The 24,595-nt window shown below is 36.2% G+C and overlaps 1 protein-coding gene across 4 annotated transcripts in view; it reads left to right on the top strand.

Moving 5' to 3' along the window:
- CCDC171 (coiled-coil domain containing 171) overlaps positions 1-24,595 on the top strand; it is a gene marked incomplete at both ends in the record, with an annotated part of 323,708 nt that overhangs the window by 130,864 nt on the left and 168,249 nt on the right. For 3 of the 4 annotated variants that reach the window (XM_080709193.1, XM_080709192.1, XM_080709191.1), the window contains 4 exons: positions 1,307-1,474; positions 3,853-4,041; positions 19,064-19,568; positions 20,742-20,858. In XM_080709193.1, the coding sequence (XP_080565319.1) occupies positions 1,307-1,474; positions 3,853-4,041; positions 19,064-19,568; positions 20,742-20,858 (979 nt within the window). Of the gene's footprint in view, positions 1-1,285; positions 1,475-3,852; positions 4,042-19,063; positions 19,569-20,741; positions 20,859-24,595 lie in introns of all 4 variants that reach the window. The other variant, XM_080709190.1, reaches the window with a different exon arrangement.

Below are 24,595 nucleotides of genomic sequence, written 5' to 3'. Positions count from 1 at the left end.
CAGTGCGTAGCACATTTATTTAAAAATTCTGATTTCTTTATTCAAATTTGTGGTTTTATATTTTAAAATCTCTTGGTTTAAAAATTATTTGGAAAAAAGCAAGGAAGCATATAGGGTGAATGAGTGATATGCATTTTGAGTTATTCAGGAACACTATTTCTACAATTTCTCATTCCAGAAACCTTCGTATGTGCTATGTTTTTTTCAATCTGAATTAGACTTTCTATTTCTTCTCTTAAATTTTCTCCTTTTAAAAGTTTTTTTTCCTGCTGTTGACTACTAAAACTTATAGGGGCTTATTTTATCAACATAAAATATTCATTTTGAAATTTCATAATTACCTTGTCTTTAAGTTTTATATTTTGGGACTTTCTAGATGAAATGCTTTATAAAGAGCCATTTGACATTACAGTAAATAAATTCTTGTGTATTCAAGAATAAACTGAATTCTAGAGCATAGTAAATATTTTAAGGTCATTCAACAATAAATAGTTTAGTGACTGTAATGATAATCTACTTTTAAAGGACTTTTTAAGCATCTATCAATTTGGACATTTTTGAAACTATATCTTAGACAGCTATATCCACTTTTTTTGACCTGTTACTTTGTAATATTTAAATACTTAAAAATGCCCAATGTGCCACATCCTATATAAACTTAGAAGTGGGGAAAACAAATGAGCCCTTCTTCCGTATCTTTCATATCACTGTCTGCTTTGCCTAAGGGGCTTAGGATAGATTTCCTATAAATGGTAAGTAACCTGGAATCTCTGGAGTAGGAAGGAAGCTGAGTAATTGTGCACATGAAAAGTGCAGATATTGGTATAACTTTTTCTTCATGAGAATTGAATAACACTCTTCTCTGTTTTGTGTTTTTTTTTTTACTTACCATCTCTTTTGGAAAATGTAAATATGAAATTATAGAATTACCATACTGACTTCTACTTAGAAGAGCGCATACGCAGCTATTCCGGACACCTTGTGCTACAGCTAAGGCACCTTAGTCCTCTGAACAGGTGCTTACTCAGGTCACATTCTTCTCAGCCACACAGTTGGGGTCCAAACCCTGGTCTTCTGGCTTCTGGACACCAGAGTTTTGTTTTGAATACCAAGGATAAGCAATTCCAAGATTCTTTCTAATGTTCAGTTTTGAAGGGGCAGGGAAAGGTCATCTAAATGCCAGTATCTGAAACTTGAGCATTTTATTACTCTCTAAGTTTTAAAAATAAATTCCTCACTGCTTATGTGTTTTACTCTTGCATGCAGTGTTTATATACAGAAATTCATGTCTTTTGTTTTCTTGCAGGAGAAGCTAACCTTCCTTCATACCTTGTATCAGCACTTGGTAGCAGGCTGTGTGCTCATAAAACAACCAGAAGGCATGTTGGATAAATTCTCCTGGTCTGAGCTTTGTGCAGTCTTGCAGGAGAATGTTGATGCCCTCATTGCGGACCTCAACAGGGCTAATGAGAAGGTAACTGTCCTCAGGCACCAGATACCTCTATTAAATCCAGTGACATTTGTCCACATCACAGTATCATTAAGAGGGGCTGACATTCATCTTATTTCAAAAAGAATTTGGATGTTAATAATTCAATACCATTAATTATGGCTTGTCTACAACTCAGTTTGATGCCATTGCTGTGGGCATGTAAATGTGACTGAAGTCTGTATGAAGTCTCTAAGCTCCACTTTCTGTGCAGGACATGCTAATACTACTAGCCAGTATTAGCCACAGGGACCTAATTAAAAGAAAATAAATTAATCTTACTGATGAAGCAATTCAAAGAACTTAGTCATTTACATTAATAAACCGACTATGTTAGCATAAAATAGAAACAGGATACAGTTATTCAAAAACATGATCTTAACATTCTTTGCTTAGAAATGTGAGGTGTTATTTTAAAAGCACTTAGAAAAATTTAAAATCATATGCTTATGACTTGTTTTTGAAATACAGTAAACTGTATATGAGAAGACCCAATCCATTCTTCAGAATTTAGTATATTTTGTAGAACAAAACGGTAGACTTTTATGGTCACTTCACCATTTCACAACCCTAAAAATTTATTTTCCAAGAAAAGAAGGAAACCCTGCTTTTGATTATAGAAAATTTAAATGGCTTAGCAGATCAAAATAGATCAAATTAAAGATACTGTGGTCAAGGCTCTATATCTTAGTTACCATGCTATTTGCTTTTAAGAGACAGAAAGGGAAAACTGTTGTGTAAGTTTTTAAGGAAATTTGTTGAACTAATAAAACAGCCCCAATTTAGAGTGGGATTTCTTTTCTTTTTTTGTGGGGCTAGGAATTGAACCCAGGGGCATTCTGCCTTTAACCTCTAGTCATATTTTTTACTTTTAATTTTGAAACAGGGTCTCACTAAGCCATTGAGGCTGGCCTAGAACTTTTGATTGTTCTGTTTCAGCCTCCCAAGTACTGGAATTACAGACCTGTGCTGCTGCACTTGGTGCTGGGCAGGTTTTCTTACTGTTGAGCATTTTGCCTTAATTCTACTGGCAAACACAACCAGTGGCACTACACAGTAGGACTGAGGGAATAAACTGTGAAAAGTTCAGATGCTGTTTGTGACTGTAAACGTGGTGTGTATAGTGGGTTTACAATTACTGACGATTAAAATGAGTGTGTCTTAAACTTCTAAGATGGTGGTGTGTTTTTAACAGTTTTTTTGTAGTCCCAAAACATCATTTATAAATTGTCACACATTTTAGAGCATAGAGTTTCCTTTTCAGTGTTTGTGAAATAAAAAAAATTTGTTGGAACATTTTGTGTTCTTATTTTTAAAATATTTGCAGATTTATAATTCTCATTTAAATACTTCCTTTTCTGTCACTGGGCGTGGTGGCGCACGCTTGTAATCCCAGCGCTCGGGAGGCTGAGACAGGAGGATCACACAGGTTCGAAGCCAGCCTCAGCTACTTAGTGAGGCCTTGTATCCAAATAAAGTATAAAACAGGTCTGGGAGTATAGCCCGGAGGTAGAAGGCCTCTGGGTTCCACCCCCAGTACCACACACACACACACACACACAAATAAATAAATACTTCCTCTTCTGTTGAGATTTTTGAAAACCTTGACCTTTGTTTCTAGAGGTAAGCATATCATTTTTAATAATCCCACCAAATAAAGAATGAGTAACTTTATTAGAGTAAATTATATGTTGTCTAAGTATACAAATGATGGTATTTTCTGCTAAAATGATATTTTACCTGACTAATCTTTCCTCCCTCCCCATCTCTCTTATTCCCTCCCTTCTCAACTCTCCTCTTTTCCTTTTCTCCCTCTTTTCAGTTGAACTCAGAAGCACACTACCACTGAGCTACACCTCCTGTCCATTTCTTTGCTTTTTATTTTGAGACAGGGTCTCACTAAGTTGCCCAGACTGGTTTCAAACTTGTGAACTTCCTGCCTCAGCTCAAGAGTTGCTAGGATTACAAGTGTGAGCCACTGTGCCTGGCTTGCTCATTCCTATTACTTAATTTGTTTACATTTAGTTTAAAATTTTTGTATGATCTTAAGGAATAAAAAGTAGTAAAATTTGGGATGTTTTTGTGGGAAAGGTGATAAAAATAAGTAGTTTTTTTTTTTTTGTGGTACTGGGGTTCCTGGAAACCCTTCTACCTTCGGGCTACACTCCCAGACCTATTTTATAATTTTTTATTTGGAAACAGGGTCTCTTAAGCCAGCACGGCTGGCTTCGAACCTGCGCGATCCTCCTGTCTCCGCCTCCCAAGCATGGGGAATACAAGCGTGTGCCATCACGCCCAGCAATAAGTAGTTTTCTTTTTTTTTTTTTTAGCAGCATTTCATTTTGTTGTATTTCTCTTCATAGATAAGCCATCTAGAGTATATCTGTAAAAACAAGTCTGACACAATGAGAGAGCTCCAGCAGACCCAGGAAGATACCTTTAACAAAGTGGCAGAACAGATAAAAGCTCAGGAGAGCTGCTGGCACAAACAGAAGAAGGAACTGGAACTACAGTATTCTGAACTTCTTCAGGAGGTGCAGAAGAGGGCGCAGGTATGCTACTCTACTTAAAAAAATGAGTTACTCAGTGTAACCATTCCAAATGCATTCTTTTTGTATCAGTTCCAAATCAGTTTAAAACTTCTTCAGGAACTCATAGAATTTTAGACACACACACACACACACACACACACACACACACACGATCATGCAAAACCACACATATATATTATGGATTGTCTTCCATTTAAGTTTGAAAGATGAGGTTTTAGTTAAAGTATCTCAGAATGCATTGATCAATTACATGTGCAAAAATTGTATATCTTTTTTTTTTTTTTTTTTTTTTTTGGTGGTACTGGGGTTCCTGGAAGCCCTTCTACCTCCGGGCTACACTCCCATGGGCTACACTCCCAGACCTATTTTTTAACTTTATGTGGAAACAGGGTCTCTTAAGCCAGCAAGGCTGGCTCCGAACCAGCGCGATCCTCCTGTCTCAGCCTCCCAAGCGCGGGGATTACAAGCGTGCGCCACCACGCTCGGCTATTATTTTTAAAACCAAAGTTGTTAAGCCAGGCATCATGGCACAAGCAGTATTTGGGAGGCTGAGCCAGAAGGATCATAGGTTTGAGGCTGACCTCAGCAATTTAATGAAACCCTGTTTTATAATAAAACATCAAAAAGGGATTGGGGTGTAGCTTGGAGGTAGAAAGCCCCTTGGTTCAATCTTTAGTACCATACCAAACCAAACCAAACCAAACCAAACCAAACCAAACTTAATGAAAGGTTAAGAGATCTGGCAAAATATTGTCAGGGTAAGTATTCTTTTGTCTGTTTACTCCATTTATAGGAGTTCCCATGAAAACTATCATTTTAGTTCATTTGGGGTTAAATGCATTATACCTACAAACACTATATGAGAACTACAGTTAATAGTTGTAGGTCCTGTTGCAAAGTAATTGTGAGATGTATCATATTTTCTATGTTGGATTTCATTGAGAATAGAAGTTATAGGTACTTAACATGCCATATTTTTCCTGTATAAATTATTAGTTTATTAGTTGGCACTGGAGATTGAACCCAGAAGCGTTCTACCTCCAAGCTACACCCTCAGCCCAATTTTATTTATTTGGAATCAGGGTCTCACTAGGTTGCTGAGAGCCTCGCTAAGTGGCCAGAGCTGGCTTTGAACCTGCAATCTTTCTGTCTCAGCCTTCCAAGTACTGGGATTACAAGCATGTGTCACCATGCCCACCTGAGTCCTTAGTACTGGGGATGGAACCCAGGGGCCTTCTACCTCCGGGCTGTACTCCCAGACCTATTTTATATTTTATTTGGAAACAGGGTCTCTTAAGCCAGCTGAAGCTGGCTTCGAACTTGCGCCATCCTCCTGTCTCAGCCTCCTAAGCGCCGGGATTACAAGCGTGGGCCACCACGCCCGGCTTGAGTCCTTAGATTTTAAGTGTATAATTTGATGTTCTGATCAAACACACATCCAGTCATTACCGTACCTAGGACTTCAAGCATTTTCACTGCCCCAGAAAGTCCTCTTGTGTGCACTCTTTCACAGTCACTTTCCACTCCTCATAGGCAACCATGGTCCGTCATCAGTACTACCATCATAGATTAGTGTCACCAGTTCTTGAATTTCATATAAATGGAATCATTCAGTAGTCAGTCTTTGTTAGCTGGCTTATTTTACTCAATGTTATTATTTTAAATATATTTTGAATATAGGCCGGGCATGGTGGTGCATGATTGTAATTCTAGTACTTGGGAGGCTGAGATAGGAGGATCCAGGTTCGCAGCCAGCCTCAGCTACTTAGTGAGGCCCTCTGCAACTTAGTGAGACCCTGTTTCAAAATAAAGAATGAAAAATAGGCTGGGGGTGTAGCTCGAAGGTCAAATGCCCTTGGGTTCCATCCCCAGTACTGCAATATATATATATATATATATATATATATATATATATATATATATATATATATATATATATATACACACACACACACACATACATATACATATATATACACACACATATATAAATAAATGTTATTCATGTTTCATTCTTTTTATGATTGTGTAGTATTATATTTTATAGCTACACTTTTTTTTTTTTAAGTTCTGGGGTTGAACCCAGGGCTTCATGCATTTTAGGCAAGTATTCAGACTGAGCTTACTATACCGCATTTTGATTGTGTGTAGATGAATATTTGGGTTATTTCCAGTTTTTGGTTATTATAAATAAACTTGTAGCTATATCTAGGTGTGGTGGTATATACCAGTAATTCTAGTACTTGGGAAGCTGTGACAGAAGGATCACAGGCTTGAGGCCAGCCTTGGCAACTTAGTGATGCCCTCAACAATTTAGTGAGATATTGTTTCAAAATAAAAAATAAAAAGAGTTGAAGGTGTAGCCAGAAGTTGAATTCCCTGGGTTCAAACACAAGTACTACCAAGAAAAAAAAAAAGCATAATAAACATATTACGAACTTTTTTTTTTTTTTTTTTTGCGGGTCTGGGGATGGAACCCAGGGGCATTCAACCTCCGAGCTACACCCCCTGCCCTATTTTTTTATTCTTTATTTTGAAACTGGGTCTCACTGAGTTGCAGAGGGCCTCACTAAGTAGCTGAGGCTGTCCGTGAACCGCAATCCTCCAGGTCTCAGCCTCCCGAATGCTGGGATTACAAGCATGCGCCACCACGCCCGGCTATTACGAACATTTTTGTACAATTTTTTTTGGGTCAACATATGTCTTCATTTCTCCTGGCTAACTACTAAGGGTGCAATTATTAGGTCATGAAGTAGGTATATGTTCAGAGCAAATTGTCAAAAATTTTTTCCAGCATGCCTGTATCATTTTATATTCCCATTCAATACCCGAGAGTTTCCAGTGTTCTGCATTCATTGCAGCATTTGGTATCATGAGCCTTTTTAATTTTAGGCATCGTATTCATTTTCAAATGACATTTCTTTATGGTCTTAATTTATGTATTTTTGGTGATTAAATAATGGTTGGGCACTTTTCATATACTTGCAATTTGCATATCTTCATTTATAAAAATTCTCTTTAAGTGTTTATCTTTTAAAAAAATTGAGAGCTAGGGATGTAGTTCAGTGGGAGAGCACCTCTCTATCATGCAAGAGGCCCTGGGTTAGAACTCCAGTACTACAAACAACAAAATCTAAGTTGTTTCTGTTTTTATTACTGATTTGTGAGAGTTCTTTATATGTGCTGCATATATATTCCTTTGTCATATGCAGATGGTCCCCAACTTACTACAGTTTGACTTATGATTTTTTTTACTGTAATGATATTAAAGTGATATACAGTCAGTAGAAACTATACTTTTAGGTTTTGAATTTTGTTCTTTTCCTGGGCTAGTAAGATTCATAGCCTCTTGTGATGCTGGGCAGTGGCACTAAGGTATAACTCCCAGCTAATTGCATGGTCACGGGATAAATGTTGCTTAGATCTTGTTTCTATACTATTATGTTTCATAAATTCAGTGTATCAAATGCATTCTTAATAGGTGATATTGTCAATTTATGATGGGTTAATTGGACTCCATTGTAAGTCAAGGAGTATCTGTTTAAGTATCACAGATATTTTTCTCCCAATTACTCAGTTTCTCTTTTCATTTGTAATGATGATCACAAACTTTAAATTTTTCATTCAATCAAACACACATATGTAATTTTTCTCTTTTGGTTATTTATATTTTATATGCCAAGTGATCTTTCAATATATCAAGGTTGTGAAGATAATCTACAATTTCTTCCAAAAGTTTTATATTTTTAATCTTTATATATAGGTATGTGATCAATAGCAATTAGAGTATGATGTTAAGTGGAAGCCAAGGTTAATTTTCTCTTTACATTTGCTGTTCTACATAATTTTTTCAATACTTTCCTTTTCTTACCGAATTTCCATATGTTTATGAAGAAGCGGTTGACCACATGTGGGAAGCACAGGTCCCCACCGCATTCTATAGTATGCCTGCTACAGCTTGAAAGTGAAATGTTTCCCGGACCTCATGCTCAGAGGCAGGTCCCTGTGGTGTGGCCTCTGAAGGCAGGGCACTGCAGGAAGTGGTAGGTCAGCGGTGGTATGGCTAGTAGGGCTTCGGGGACTCTGTGTGTCCCCAGCCTCATCCCTTTGCTCTCTCTCTGCTTCCCGTGATAATGCTCTGATGACCCATAGCCTTGGCTCCTGCTTGGCAGCTGGTATGAATGGACTGTATATGTGGACTAAAATCCCCAGACCTGTAAGGAAGTAAGCCTTTCGAAACTCTCAGTGTGGTTGGAAGGTATTTTGGGTCACAACAGTGAGAATGCTGCCTGAAACAGTGCCCTTTCCAGCGTGTCATAAAAATGGACTCAAACAGAATGTAGCCTTTGGAGCTGGGCTACCCTCTTTTAGAAAAATGTATTTGCGAGGCAGTGGCTGTATCCTCCTGCATTCTCCCTTGCAGTGTAAGAGAATTGTATTTGTTCTGCATCTGAACAAATACCAGCACGTAATTTCATCAGGTTTTTAGTCACTGGAATAGATATGTAGTGGTACATTATTGGGTTGTAAAATTTGTGGTTTTCCTAATGCATAATAAAATTTAAAATTTATTTATATGCTTATTTGTGCTATAGCATATATCTGGAGTTCCAGCTACTCTGGAAGTTGAGGCAGGAGAATCACAAGTTTGAGGCCAGCCTGGGCAACTTAGCAATCCTGCTTCAAAATAAAAAATGAAAGGGTTAGGGATGTAGCTCAGTGGCTCAGCGGTAGAATACCTGTGGGTTCAGTTTCTCATACAGGGCGGGGGGAGGAAAATATATTTGGAATTTATTCATGTTTTGTGTCTATAAGTAGTCAATTCCTTTTCATTCCTGGGTAATACTTCATTGTATGACTGCATAGCTATTTGTTTATCTAGATATTTGCTGATGGGCCTTTATTTTTAATGTTTTCCACAATTATGATTAAAGATACATTAAAGATTCATGAAGAGATTTTTATGTGATCATAGTTTTTATTTCTCTTGTGTAAATACTTAGGTGCTTGATCTCAGGGTTATATGATAAGGGTATATTTAACTTAAGAAACTGTCAAATTGTTTTCCAATGTGATTGTACTATCTTGCATTTTCCTGACCAATTTAAGAGAGTTTCAGCTGGGCATGGTTGTGCATGCTTGTAATCCCAGTACTTGGAAGGCCAAGACAGGAGGATTGCAAATTTGTGGCCAGCCTCAGTAACTTATACCTTCTATAACTTAGATCCTACCTCAAAATAAAAAAGTAAAATAGGGCTGGGAATGTAGCTCAGAGGTAGAATACCTCTGGGTTCCATCCGAGAGAAAGAGAGAAAGAGAGAAAGAGGGAGAGGGAGAGATATCCATTTGCTTTGCATCTATGCCAGCATGTGGTTTTATTATTTTTATTTTATTTGAGCCATTCTAATAGATGTGTATGGCAGTTCATTGGCATTTTAATTTGTATTTTCCCTAATGAGTAAAGAGTTAATAATTTGTTTATATGCTTATTTGCCATCTCTCTCTCTCTCTCTCTCTCTCTCTCTCTCTCTCTCTCTCTCTCTCTCTCTGGTGGTACTGGGGATTGAACTCAGGGATATTTGGCCTCTGAGCTACATTGCCAGCCCCCTCCCCCCCCTTTTTTTTTGCAGTATACCAGGGATTGAATCCAGGGTCATTCTATCTCGGTGCTATACCCCAGCCCTTTTTTTATTCTTAATTTTGAAACAGGGTCTTACTAAGTTGCAGAGAGCCTTACTAAGTAGCTGAGGCTGTCTGCAAACCTGTGATTCTTTTGTCTCAGCCTCCCAGGTACTGGGATTAGAAACATGCACCACCACACCTGGCTTCCCTAGCCTGTTTTTATTTTTGTTTTGAAACAAGGTCTCACTATATTGCTGAGTCTTACTACTTGCTGAATGTGGCCTCAAATCTGCAGTCTTTCTGTCTCAACCTCCTAAATTCCGGGATTACAGGTGCATGCCACCACACCTAGCTCTCCCCCAGTTTTTAATTGGAGTATTTATTTTCTTATTGTTGAGTTTTGAGGGTTAATTATGTGTTTTAAATTTGTCATTTTCCCAGATATGTTAATTGCCAATAATTTATCCTATCCTCTTAGCAGTGCTTTTGTAGATCAAACATTTTAGTTCTGATAAAGTCCAACTTTTCAATTTTCCCCTTATAGATTGTGTGGTATTGTATATAAGAACCCTTTGTCTAAGTGTCTGATCATTATATTTTCTTCTTTATTTACTTTTAGCCATTTTATAGTTTTAGGTTTTACATGTAGGTCTATGATCACCATGTGAGGTACAGATTGAGGTGGTTCATCATCATTGTCAACAACAACAACACCTCCTCCCGCTCCTCTTCTTCCCCTCCTCCTCCTCCTCTTCCTTCCCCTCCTTCTTCTTCCTATTGTTCTTTTTTCTTATTCCAGAATTTCTTTTGTCTAAAAATTTAATAGAGTTTTAAATTAGATTTTTGTATATATAAGGTTTAACATAGTATAAATGCTATTAGATCAATGGAACATGTAGTGCTAGCAGCCTGGTTTTAGTATCATAGTATATTTTTAGCTTTAAATTATGCTAGCCACATGGTAGGGTAATCCCTAAATTGAAACTTATTTGAGTCATCATGTAAATATTTCTTAAGTGTCTATGCCTATTGAAACATCTGGGCTGAGTGCCACATTACATTTCATTTCATTTATTAAATTTCTTTTGTAATCTTACTATTTATGTTCTTGTTTCTTTTCTATCTGAAAAGATTAAATTATTAGAACAAGAATTTCTTCTTTAGAAGTAAAGGGTTTTCACTATAAGGTAATGGTAACAATCCTTCATATATTGTTGACTATAAATACTTTCACTTTATTTGATATTTTTGTAAAATCAAATGAGTTTAGAATGGAAATAAAAAATGAAGGAATTCAGGCTTATCATCTTATATTGTATGTTATTCATCTTCTATCTTGGTATTGAGAGTGTATTTGGCAATAAATGTGGGTTAATCAGAAAAGAGTTATTAGATGTTGAAACCTTTTTCTTTTATTTAAATTCTAAAAAATAAGCCGGGCGTGGTGGCGCACGCTTGTAATCCCCGCGCTTGGGAGGCTGAGACAGGAGGATCACACGGGTTCGAAGCCAGCCTCAGCTACTTAGTGAGTTACTTTCTGCAACTTAGTGAGACCCTGTTTCCAAATAAAATATAAAAAAGGTCTGGGAGTATAGCCCAGAGGTAGAAAGCCCCTGGGTTCCACCCCCAGTACCACCAAAAAAAAAAAAAAAAAGTCTAAAAAAATATTCAGAAATAAAGTGGACCTTGCTGCTTTTTGGGAGTTGTAGTAGTTCCTCAAGGCAACATGCTGGCTTGAAATTATTCACAGAAGTGGGTGTGGTGGCGCATGCTTGTAATCCCAGCATTTGGGAGGCTGACACCGGAGGATCGTGGTTCGTGGACAGCCTCAGCTACTTAGTGAGGCCCTTTGCAACTCAGTGAGACCCTGTTTCAAAATAAAGAATAAAAAATAGGGCAGGGGGTGTAGCTCGGAGGTCTAATGCCCCTGGGTTCCAGCCCTAGACCCACAAAAGTAAATAAATAAAAAAAATTAAAAAAGAAATTATTCACAGAATTTGATATACTTGTGTGCATACTAAGTGCATACTAAGTTTTGATTGACTATAAGTGGGTGTGAGTTGGTACCTTAATGAAATTTTGGAAAAATCTTCTATTTTCTACATACTTCAGAATTGCTTTTGTTAATATAATGCTGTTAGTTAAATTTATATAATATTTGATAGTTTTTTGATGTTTTTGCCTTCATTTGCATGCCTCATCTCACTCGAAAACCACCATACCCATATGAGATAGGTAATTTCTGTTTTACCTAACTCAACTAATAGCATTCATAGAACAAAGAATTTCTAGAATTGAGCTGACCAGTGTAAAATGTTGAGCATATTGCTTGGCATTTAGAAATAATGAAGTGAATGTTAGGAACTATTTTATTTTATTTCTTGGTAATAAGGATTGAATCCAGAGGCACTCTATCCCCAGACTAAACTCCCACTTCTTTTTCTTTTCCTTAAAATTTTGCATTAGGGTCTTGATAAGTTGCTGAGGGTCTTGCTAAGTTTTAAGGCTAGCCTTGAACCTGTGATCCTCCTGCTTCAACCTCATAAGTGCTGGGATTACAGGCGTGCACCACTGGACAATTTATTTATTCATTTATTTATTTATTTATTTATTTATTTATTTATTTATTTATTTAACTGCTGTGGTACTGGGGATGGAACCGAGGAGCATTCTACCTCCAGGCTGTACCCCCAGCCCTATTTTTATTCTTTATTTTGAAACAGAGTCTCACTGAGTTACAAAGGGCCTCACTAAGTAGAAGCTGAGGCTATCTTCGAACCGTGATCTTCCTCTCTCAGCCTGCTAAATTCTGGGATTACAAGTGTGCACCACCACATCCAGCTCCAGCTAGACTATTTTAATATATGATCATTTTCCTTCATTTCTAGTCCTTTTTGCATTATACTATAGCATTGTTTCTTTAAAAAAATATATATTATTTTTATACTTAAAATATCTGAAAATAGATCTAATGATGTTTCAGTTTCTTATTTCACTCATATTTCTATGTGATTTCTAGTTAATAGTTGAATATGATTTTATATGAAAACTATAAACCAGCATTTTAGCTATCTACTCAAATTATAGTTTTCCTAATTTGTAAGTCTCTTATTTTTTTCTAAGAAACTAAAGTTTTAGTAAAGTATAGTATATTTAAAATTTGCTATTGTAAGCCGGGTGTGGTGGCACATGCTTGTAATCCCAATACTTGGGAGGCTGAGACAGGAGGATTGCACAGATTCGAAGCCAGCCTCAGCTACTTAGTGAGGCTCTCAGCAACTTAGTGAGACCCTGTTTCCAAATAAAAAATATAAAATAGGTCTGGGGATTTAGTCTGGAGGTAGAAAGCTCCTGGGTTCCATCCCCAGTACCACAACAAAAAATTGCTATTGTAGATTAATAAAAAATACTTCATATGTTATATACCAAATACTTATGTGTGACACTGTGTTTTATACTGTGGTACTAAAAAAAAAAAAAAGAGAGATGTAAAACATTCATTCTTTCTTCAACAAGTATAAAATTCACTTGGAGCAGGCGTGGTGGCGCATGCTTATAATCCCCGCTCTTGGGAGGTGGAGACAGGAGGATCAAGCAGGTTCGAAGGCAGCAGAACTGGCTTTAGAGACCTTGTTTCCAAATAAAAAAGTATAAAAATAGGTCTGGGAGTGTAACCCGGAGGTAGAAGGGTTTCCAGGGACCCCAGTACCACTAAAAAAAAAAAAAAAAAAAAAAAAAAAATCACTTGGAGAAGCACATGAACAGTTACATAATATAAGGTTTATCACAAGGCTGTACATGATTAATTGCCAGAAGAATGCTATAAATTTAGAAGAGGAGATGGTCAAAGTTTGAAAAGATTTTATGGAGGAGACTACAGCCAACCCATGCCCTGTTTACAGGATCTGAAAACCCAGAAAGAAGGAACACATGGAACAGACCAGAATTCAGGGATAATATTGCTAATCTTCCAGATGGTCAACAAATCAAGCATCAAACTGTGTTTTGAGAGCATAACTTATCCAAACTAGCTGATATCACTTTAGAAACAAAAGAATAAAAAGTAGGCACTTTTTATTGAGGGTTGTTTCTCATACATTAAAAAAAAAGTATTTTTACATATTGTTGACTTGCCAAATTTACATAATAAAGATGGCATTTTAATGTTAATTAATCATTATGGATTTAGAACATGTAGTTATGTGCATATGTTTGTGTCTATAGATAGTGTGTTTGTCTATGTATACACAGCAAATATTGGGCTTCCTAAGCTATATGGCTACTGTACATTTAACTTTTTGATGAAGTGCCAAACTGTTCTTGAAACTGGCTGTACCATTTTCCATCCCCTTCAGCAGTGTATGAGGGCTCCAGTTTCCCCATGAAATGTCCTTTATTTTTTAACACAGAAACATTTATATCATCGGAAAAATAGGTGAATTTGTATTTGTTATATTTTTGAACATTACCATTGCATAAGAGGCAAGTAACTTATAAAAGTAAGACATTTTAAATGAAGTCCTTCCATGTCCATGTGTCATTGCATGTCCAATTCGCAATTTGTGTTAATATGAGGAGTAAGAACTCAGCAAGCAAATGTAATTCAAAAAAGGGGATTTTGTTCCTTACACATGTATCTTAATTGTTGGGCCCAAGTTTCAAATTTCTAGGAGTTTTGTAAGCCAAAGGTGTCCCTGAAAGAAAGCTTTTATTTCAGGAAGTAAGTACATGTTTCACTAAAGAAAGAAGCTATCCTTTCTTCCCAATTAGGATATACTTTGAATTTATCAGCAAGAAAAAGGAAAACTAGTGAAATTTTATAGTATTTTCATTATGTTAATGAAATCTGTTTAAAAGATATGCATCATATACTTTCAGTTTTAAAAATATTTTCAGGATGCTTTTTTGGGAGAAATTTGAGAATATTATTTTTTGAAATTACATATACTAAGGAACAGGTTATTTCAGTACTAGGAATGCTTTTGTCCCATATGAAAGTGATGTTCCTTATGTTTTTTTTTTTTTAATTTTGGCCTTTAATCTCCTTGAGTGGAGAACACTGGATTTTTTTTTTTTTTGAATCATAATTTGCTCTATAGTGGTTTCCAGCTTCATCATCAAAAAGGCTTTGTTCTTCAAGAATAATTCACAGTAAATAATGTAATATCTCTGAAAGTCCCCATGGAAAGTCAGAATTGATTTTAAACAGAATTTTGACATATTGATAAGTTTCAAATTATATTTATAAATTATCTTTTTATCTTTTTTTTCTCTTTTATATTATAAAGTTTTTTTTATGAGGTATCTATTCAGGGCCTATTATAAGCAAAACACTGTGCTAAGCAACAAGGTTGATTTTACAAAGGGTTATTTAATTCATTAAATATTTATTAAATACCAGGCAGATGTGGTGGTATGTCTGTAATCCCAATATTTGGGAGGCTGAGGCAGGAGAATTGCAGGTTCTCTGCCCAGCCTCAGCAATCTGGAGAGGCCCTCTGCAATTTAGTGAGATACTGTTACAAAATAAAAAATTTAGGCTGGGGGTGTAGCTCAAAGATAGAATGGGCTTGAGTTCTCTCTTTCTCTCTCTCTCTTTCTCTCCCTCTCCCTCTCCCTCCCTCCCCCCCCTCTCTCTCTCTCTCACACACACACACACACACACACACACACACACACACACACACACACACATTTTTAAATAACTAAAAGATATACAGCCTGATGACAAACTGTACAGCCATTTATTCCTGCCCTCTAAGAACTAACAATCTATTGTATTTGAGAGAAAAAAAATATGAAATTAGTGGCAGTATAGGAATTAAATGCTTCAGTGTTCTTTACGTTCAGAGAAAGTCGGGGTTGGTGTGAATGATAATGATAGTAAAAAGCATCATAGGATAGACAGGAACTGAAATAGGGATCTGAAGATAGAATTTGAATGGCGTTAGGGGAGATGAAGGGAAAGGATGTAGGGTGTGTTAGCTTTTCTTCAATAATCTGTTTGATTTTGACTAATGATTTTGAATATTGTTTGGAAATTTTTAAAATGTCACCAGGTGTGGTAGTGCACGCTTGTAATCCCCGCACTTGGGAGGCGGAGACAGGAGGATCATGCAGGTTCGAAGCCAGCCATGCTGGCTTAAGAGACCCTGTTTCAAAAAAAAAAAAAAAAAAAGTATAAAATATGTCTGGGAGTGTAGCCCGGAGGTAGAAGGGCTTCCAGGAACCCCAGTACCACCAATAAAATAAAATAAAAAAATGTCATTAGCAAATATATCCTAAAGTTGGTTTTTGTTCAGAAAAGTTATTTTTGTTGAAAACACAGTTCTGCCAGAGATATTGAGGTTCATTTTTATTTCTGCTTCCTAGCCATTGCTGATCTGCCTCTTTTATCTTCTCAGATATTCTATAGTTTTCATTCTTCCTTTAATTGTACAGGTGGAGTTGATTTTGGAGAAACTATGGAATTAACCTTTGTGATTTTCATTTGTCTCCCACATTCTACCCATACCCTCTGCACCTCTCTGGCTATTTTTGGCAGTCTTTAATAACATTGCCAAGTCTCATACCCATTTACTAAATAATGTTCCAGGATTTTATGTCCTTTTATGGCTTTTCAGATTAACTTTAAATTCCTTAGCTTAGCACACAAGGCTCTCAATCCTCTGTTATCTACCTACTTCTTAAATCTCCTTCATTTCCTCTTTTCTTCAGGCATTCTGAATTATTTGTACTTCCTTAGTACACATAATCTTTTCTGGATCTTACTTTCCAAATGCTTGTTTTTCTGCTTTATCTAGATACATTTTGAGTGTCATTTTTTTCTTTTCTTAATTTTTACCTACTATAAGAGGGTTGTTTCTCATCTGCTTACAAGCAGTCTGTCTAATCCTCCTCGTCGTCGTCGTCGTCGTCGTCGTCGTCGTCGTCGTCCTCCTCCTCCTCCTCCTCCTCCTCCTCCTCCTCCTCCTCCTCTTCTTCCTCCTCCTCCTTTTCCTCTGACCCCAGGGGGATTCTACCTATGAGCTATACTCCCAGTCTTTTTTATTTTTTTTTAAAGTTGTTGAGAGCATTGCTAAGTTGTTGAGGCTGACTTTGGACCTGCAGTCTTCCTGTCTTAGCCTCCTAAGTACGGGGATTACAGGCATGCACTACCACACTCAGCTATAGCTGTTGATTCTTAGATTTTCTTGTTCCTTTTAAAGTGCTGCTCCTTCTGGAATATTTATTTGGAGTTTGGAACACAGTTCTATCAATAGAACAATATAATCACAGCTTGGCCATCAGTTGAGATGTGGTTGGAGGCAAGCCATAATTCTTTTATTTTCCCATTTCTGCATTTCTCCCAGTTAATCACCATAGGTATGGCTAGAACAGACATTAGGGAAAAGTGTTGAAATAAATAAAGTGATTAAAGATAGTATAGAAACATGGAGAACAATGTATAAATACTGTTATTTCCCTGCTGTTCAAGGGAAATCATCCAGGAAGTGGAATCCTTTAGAGAGTAGATTCTCGTATACTTCCTTACTATTTTATCATAAGAATTATGCCTCTGAATGTCTCCTTCCACTGTCTATCTGTGGAAAACCTCCTGTTCAGGGACTTATTTTCCTCAACATTCCTACAAGTTTGAAATCTTTTAGATACTATCTGTCAGCATTGTTCATGATAGCCTTTGACACCCAGATCTTGTAGGCAAGGATTTATATGTTTGCTCCCCTTTTGAGATCTTCCTGCTAATGTAAATTTTACCTTTTTGTTTCTTCTATGTGTTCATTAGGTAACTCTTGAGTTACACCTACTCATCACATACCTCTTTTAAAGATCAACATTAAGTTTTACACATAAATCAGTCTAAGTACAAACAGAAATAATTTCTTTAATGTCCCTAAAGGATTCTGTCATAATAAAGACAACTTTTCATTTTATCATACAGATGCAGAGTGTAGTATTTACCTGTCTCCAAATAACCACCTTATTAAAACCGAACTCCCTTAGCATGCTTTTCAAAAGCAGTAGGTACATGGCTAAGTCATGGCAACTCTCGAGGAAAATAAAAATCCAGCAGAGGTTATTAAGTCATCATTGTTTGCAAGAGTTAGATTAGATTATTAAAGGGTACTTACTGTCTAGCTTCCTTATCAGTGGAGTAGGATTTTTATTCTTGTTGTTATTGCTTCTACTATCAGCTCACTCCCACTTGTCCTTTAACTGTCATATTCCTCCAAAAACCTGTCAGCATCATCTTGCTAAGTGCTCCTCTGGCAGTCTGTCATATCTCCGTCCTGACATTATAGCACAATAATTGACTTAGTCGTCTGTTTTCATGAACATAGAATTTAGTGAGTAATCAATATTTATTGAATGATAAATGAGTAGCAAAGGAAACTGGAATCTGTTTATCTTTTCAAATTCACTTTTTACCTTAGTAATGCCTTAATTATTTTACATAACATTTCATAGAGAGCTAATTTATTTTCTAGTGGTTGAAATATGTATGATTTCTATAGTTAAAAATTTCTTTTTCTTTTAAGTTAAATGTTGAATTGTAAGAATCTTAACTAGGCAAAAAGCACCAGAGAGCTACTGAGGCCCAGCTCACAATCAACATTCCCCCAGTGGAGCTCTCTGTGTATGGCCATCTGTCTTGGGAAGGTGGAAGGACACTGAAATGAGAGAGTATGCTCTGAGCCAGTCCCTTCTCATGAGTAAATGTAGACAGTGACATGCTATATTTTGTATCTTCGATTTAACCCTTTATTTTAGCAAAGTTAATGTCTTTTTACATATAGGAAAGCCTCTATTGACAGTGTAATTTCTGTTTGAAAGCAAGAAATAGGAGTTATTGAGGAATGTAAAAGGAGATATTATGGAGAGAAAGCACATTTTCTGAATATGTGTATTTATGCACAAGTATACAGGAAATTCAGGAAGTACTCTTAAATTAATATGTTGTATTTTATCTAAAGCTTCTGTGTAAGAGGTTATAAAAATCAATGTACACATTCAGACCTCACTGTTTGGCCCACTATTGCTCTATGTAGCTTATGTATTTCTTGGATATTTTAGAACACATATCCTTTTTTTTTTTTTTTTTTTTTTGGTGGTACTGGGGTTCCTGGAAACCCTTCTACCTCCGGGCTACACTCCCAGACCTATTTTTTATATTTTTATTTGGAAACAGGGTCTCTTAAGCCAGCGAGGCTGTCTTCGAACCTGCACGATCCTCCTGTCTTTGCCTCCCAAGCGTGGGGATTACAAGCGTGCGCCACAATGCCCGGCAGAACACATCTTTTGAAAGAGGAATAGAGCAAAAGGTTATTTTCTTTGAATAAAGAGAAATTAGCAAAAATGCTTCTTTGTTTCATAATCAAATATATTATTTCTTTTATAGAAATTTCAAGAAATTGCAGAAAAAAACATGGAAAAATTGAACTGTATTGAGAACTCTCATGAACAGTTGGTTCTTGAAAATACACAATTCAAAAATGTGTTGTTAAAGACCCAGAGGGAACACACATCCTTGCTGGCAGCCTGTGCACTGATGGCTGGGGCATTGCATCCTCTCTATAGTAGATCATGTGCCTTATCTACACAGAGAGATTTTCTCCAGGAACAGGTCAACACCTTTGAATTGTTCAAGTTGGAAATTAGAACTCTAGCTCAAGCATTGTCAACAGTAGAGGAAAAGAAGCAAGAGGAAGCCAAGATGAAAAAAAAGCCCTTCAGAGGACTGATATATGTATTCCGCAAAGGTGTCATTGCAGTTATAGCAGCAAACAGACTCAAGATTTTGGGCCAATCATGTGCCTCTCTTTTTACCTGGATGGAAAGTTTCAAAGAAGGCATAGGCATATTAGTATGTACAGGAAAGCCCAAAGACAAGCATAAATTTCCAAGTAAGATCATTTGTGCTTTTTAAAATCTGAGTTGCACATAAGTGAAATAAAATGTGGATATAGTTGACTGTCATACAAAATCTTTAAAAATCATGTAAAATGTCAGAATCATGTAACTTAATCCTGTATGTTTGTAAATACATATGTATTTGTATGGATAATTGTGTATTTTTTATATAAATTAGCTCTTGATGTTTTTGTTATAAACCAATTAAATATAAAGAAGCAAATTTACATAATTTCAACATTATCTAGCACACACTCATACATATACATATATAATTTGCTAATTTTTTGTGGTACTAGGGATTGAACTCAGAGGGATTCTCCTTCTGAGTTGCACCTTCACCCTATTTTATTTTGTTTATTTTGAATCAGGGTTTCACTAAGTTTCAGAGGCTAGCCTTGAATCTGTTATCCTTCTGTCATAGCTTTCTGTAGCTTTATTATATTTAAAACCTCTTTTTTTCAGTAAAGTGTATGATCTGTAGGCCTTTTTAAATTAAGATAACCCAACAATCTTATTTACAATTAATTTTCAATATAATTTATTTCACTTTCTATGAATCAGTATAAAGTGATGAGAGAAAAATTTACTGATGGGCAGTATACAAATGAAGCAAATGACGCCGGGCGTGGTGGCGCACGCTTGTAATCCCCGTGCTTGGGAGGCAGAGACAGGAGGATCACTCAGGTTCAAAGCCAGCCGTGCTGGCTTAGGAGACCCTGTTTCCAAGTTAAAAAAATATAAAAGTTAGGTCTGGGAGTGTAGCCCGGAGGTAGAAGGGTTTTTAGGAACCCAGTACCACCAAAAAACAAAACAAAACAAAACAAAAAAACAAAGCAAATGTAAATTTTCTAGCTAATTTTTTTTGTAGTGCATACCTATCCTGAGGAAACAATAGATTCAGTGGTTCACTTTTTAAAAAAAATAGATTATTAAGTATATTAATAAAAGTAAATTTCTTTCTTTGTATTTTTATGTCAGTTAAGTTATTCATAAATTAGGTCAATTAAATCTAATATTTTGTATAGATATTTTTCATACTAGGCAGTGTTCTATGTATGAAATTTGATTTGTTTCTTAAATAGATGAACACAGCTATGAATTTCAAGTATGGATTTTAGTAAAGTTTTGTAGCATTTCATAGTGAATATTTACTATTTTTGTAGAACATCAAAAGGAGCAGTTACGCTGTATACAAGCACTTACTTGGCTCACCAGTTCTGACCTTCTTGCTGCAATAATCAGTTCTATGGCTGAGTTACAAGAAGTCATTAGTAAAACAGGTATGATTTCTCCTTTTATATTCTTAAAAAATATACTTAAAGGCAAATGTCCAGAAATTCTTTATGGTACAAATTGCAATGAAACCTCTAGGAAGAAAATGTATTCGTTCTTTCTTTTAGTCACTCACAGAGAGATTGTTAAATCTATATTTAATGACATAGTAAATTAATGTAAATTTTGATGGCTAATCATGCCTTTGTTTATGAGTGAAATTAAATGACATTTCTTGGCAAATTTGTCTACCTCAATTTTCCCCCCTTGTGATTTGGTTTTCCTATGGAAAGCTCATCATTAGTTTTTTATTACTTAGTAATAAAGGTAGTGTTCTTTCAATTGTTTTGTTTTCTCTTAATTTCTACTTCTGGCTGTAAATTTCAGAAGCTTGAATAATAACTCAGCTAGTAGAACCTTTTTCTATCTCATTTAGTGATGTTTTAATTTTTTCTAATTGATATTAGATAGTATTAATTGGAATAGTCTTCTCTTTACTAGCAGATGTGGAACCATCTATAACCAGCAATTGGCAAAGGTCTAAAATTCAAGTTTAGAAACAAGAAGATTGCAGGTTCTTAGCCTCAGCAACTTGGTGAGATCCTGTTTCAAAATTAAAAAAGGGCTGGTGGTGTAGCTGGAGTTTGAATGCCTCCAAGCTTAAATTTTTTTTCAAGTTTATTTATTTATTTTTGTGGTACTAGGGATTGAACCCAGGGGCATTCTACCCTTGAGCTACAGCCCCAGTCCTGTTTTATTTTTATTTTGAAGCAGGGTCTGACTAGTTTGTTGAGAGCCTCAGTAAGTTTGTGAGACTGGTCTTGAACCTGTGATCCTCCTGTTTCTACCTCTCAAGTACTAAGATCACAGACCTGTGCCACCACATTCGGGTCAAGTTTATTTTTTTCATGACTTAAAGTGTGCGATTGGTTTTGTATGAGAAATTCAATGAAAATTAGTGTCTCTGTTCTAGAAGAAGAATTGATATACAGTTACTGCTTGCTTAATCTATGCCATTGAACTAATTATGCTCATTTCAGATATCTCAATAGTAAAAACAGTATAATGTTCTCATTAAGACTTGTCTACTTAATAAAATGTAAGCATAAGTGAAACAATAATATGGGATGTAATTCTCAAGATGTCTCTCTGTAAGTATAAATCACTCGTTGTGATTTCAAGCATCTCAACTTCGGCTGGTCTTCTAGTAGAAAACGTAAAACTCAAGGATTATTTTTAGGTATGGCCGCTGATGTTGGGAAGCCAGGTGCATATTTTTAATGAATTGACAAACCTTAACACACTGAATTTGGAGTCAGAAATAAGAAAACTAAATTTTTGTAAGAATTTTGGTTCATAAATTCAAAGCAAGGCTGTAGCATTTAATTTTTTTTTTTTTTTTTTTTTTTGGTGTGTGTGTGTGTGGTACTAAGGTTTGAGCCCAGGGTATTTTACCTCTGAGGTAGACTCCCAGACCATTTTATTATTTTTTTTATTTTGAAACAGGTTACCACACACTGATCTGGAACATGTGGTCTTCCTGTTTCAGCCTCCCAAGTTCTGGGATTACAGTTGGATGCTAATATGCTCAGATAAAATTGTAGCTTTTCTGAAAGAACTTGATAATTGTTTTTGGATTTAGGTTAGTAAACAGTTTGTATTAGCCATAATGGATGGAGCTTAAAAGTGGCTTGGCTTCTTAAACTATAATTTTATTTATATTATTATTTCATTTAATATAATTTTCTTATCACTGTGCCGTAACTTTAGGACATAAAAGAAAAATATATGAGTTTTTATGGCCCTCTGGGAAATATGCACAATGAGTATAGAACAAGAATTGACAAGTCAAGGCTGGGATGAGGAAATGCAGTCTTAAATGTTTTAGGAATCTATAGGCGGTGTAGCTCAGTGCCGGGTATGAATACAGGGAAGACTTCAGGGGGGAGCTGGTGATTTCACTGCACCTAGAATGGTGGTGACGGATGGCGCTGAGATGGAAGGCGTTGCTATAAAACAGATACTGAGGTGGTAATGAGCACACAATAGGAAGTGTAAACACTAAAGAAATCAGGATGGAAGTCACTTTTAGTAAGCCTGCCCCACAGATAATGATTAACTAAGGGTATTTTTATTATAACCATATCAGAGGAAGAGCTTATCTTTAATATGTGGTCAGATAATAAAGGTTTTATCAAGCCAGGCAGCAATCCCCCAAGTACATTCCAAAAGTGGACCACTGAAACATTTTTGAAATGAATCTTAACACAAGTAACAACTTGGGAGACTGAGAAAGTATTGCAAGTTCAAGGGAGCACTTTACTGAGACCCTGTTTCAGAATAAAAAGGGCTGGGTAAATGTTGCTATGTAGCTCAGTGGTAGAGTGCTCTTGGGTTAAATCCCTAGTACCGCCAAAAGAAAAAAAAATCTTGACACAATGGCTAATAAAACCAATAGATATAGCCGGGCATGGTGGTGCTCACTTGTAATCCCTGTGCTTGGGAGGCTGAAACAGGAGGATTGCACAGGTTTGAAGCCAGCCTCAGCTGGTTTAAGAGACCCTGTTTCCAAATAAAAAATATAAAAGAGGTCTGGGAGTGTAGCTCGAAGATAGAAGGTCCTCTGGTTCCATCCCCAGTACCACCAAAAACAAAAACAAAACCCAATAGATATAGATAACACCTACCAAGGAGAAGATAGACCAAGACTGGCACTTATAGACCAAGGCTGTTTTTAAGTGCCTGCCTACCTCCAGGAACAGAGTTGCCTTTGATGTTAGACCTGACTGTGCAGAGATAATCATTTGGGGTTATAGAATAATTGGTCAAATATGATAAAGGAAAATAAAGGACTTATTTTACAAGTCAATTATTTTCATTTTTAAGTGTATCCTGACAGTAGAAATATCAGATATTTTATCAAAAAGGATGAGAACATATTTCAGACAGTTAATGATAAATGGGTAGTTATCAACAGATAGTAAAAAATATAAGTAAAGCAATAATAGCTTATATAATATGATGGCTTGGATTTAAAATGTCCCCCAGCTCATGTGTTAGTCAGTGCAGTCAGATTCAAAGGCAGGGCCTGGCTTGAGGAGGTGGGTCGCAGGCGTGTGGCCCTGGGGGCTGTAACTATCTGTGTGTCACCCCCACACCACCTTGTGGCTACCATAAGCTGAAAGCAGCTTTTCTCTGCTGTACGCCCTGCTGCCAGGGTATCTGCCCTAGAGCCAGCTGACCATGGACTGAACCTCTAAAACTGTGAGCCAAATAAACCTTTCCCCCTCGAAGTTGTGCTTGTCAGGTATTTTGGGCATATCAGTGGAAAATCTGACTAAATCATATATAGTTTACAATTTAAGTGTATAAATAACTTTATTAATAAAAGAGTATTACTTTTGAACAAAGACTTGACTTTATATCCAACTGTGGTAGTTATCACATGTTATTTAGACAAATTATTTAACACACAGTTACCACAAGTTATTGAGCAAATTACTTAACACATATATACACTCTGATACCTTTATACATTTTAGGCTATTATTAATTTTTGTCTATCCTAATATTGCTAAAGTGCTTTATGTTAGGGGTAAGTAGGAATTCTGCTTGATTTTGAATATTAGTTCTGACACTAGCTGTGCAACCCTGAACAAGTTATATAAATTGTCTATGTTTCAGTTTCTTAATCTGTAAAACAGAAGTGGTAGCATTACATATCTCAAGGAATTATTTTGAAGCC

Source organism: Muscardinus avellanarius (genome assembly GCF_963383645.1).
Source record: "Muscardinus avellanarius genome assembly, chromosome: 13".
NCBI classification, from domain to species: Eukaryota; Metazoa; Chordata; class Mammalia; order Rodentia; family Gliridae; genus Muscardinus; species Muscardinus avellanarius.
This window is presented reverse-complemented; position numbering and strand designations above follow the sequence as displayed.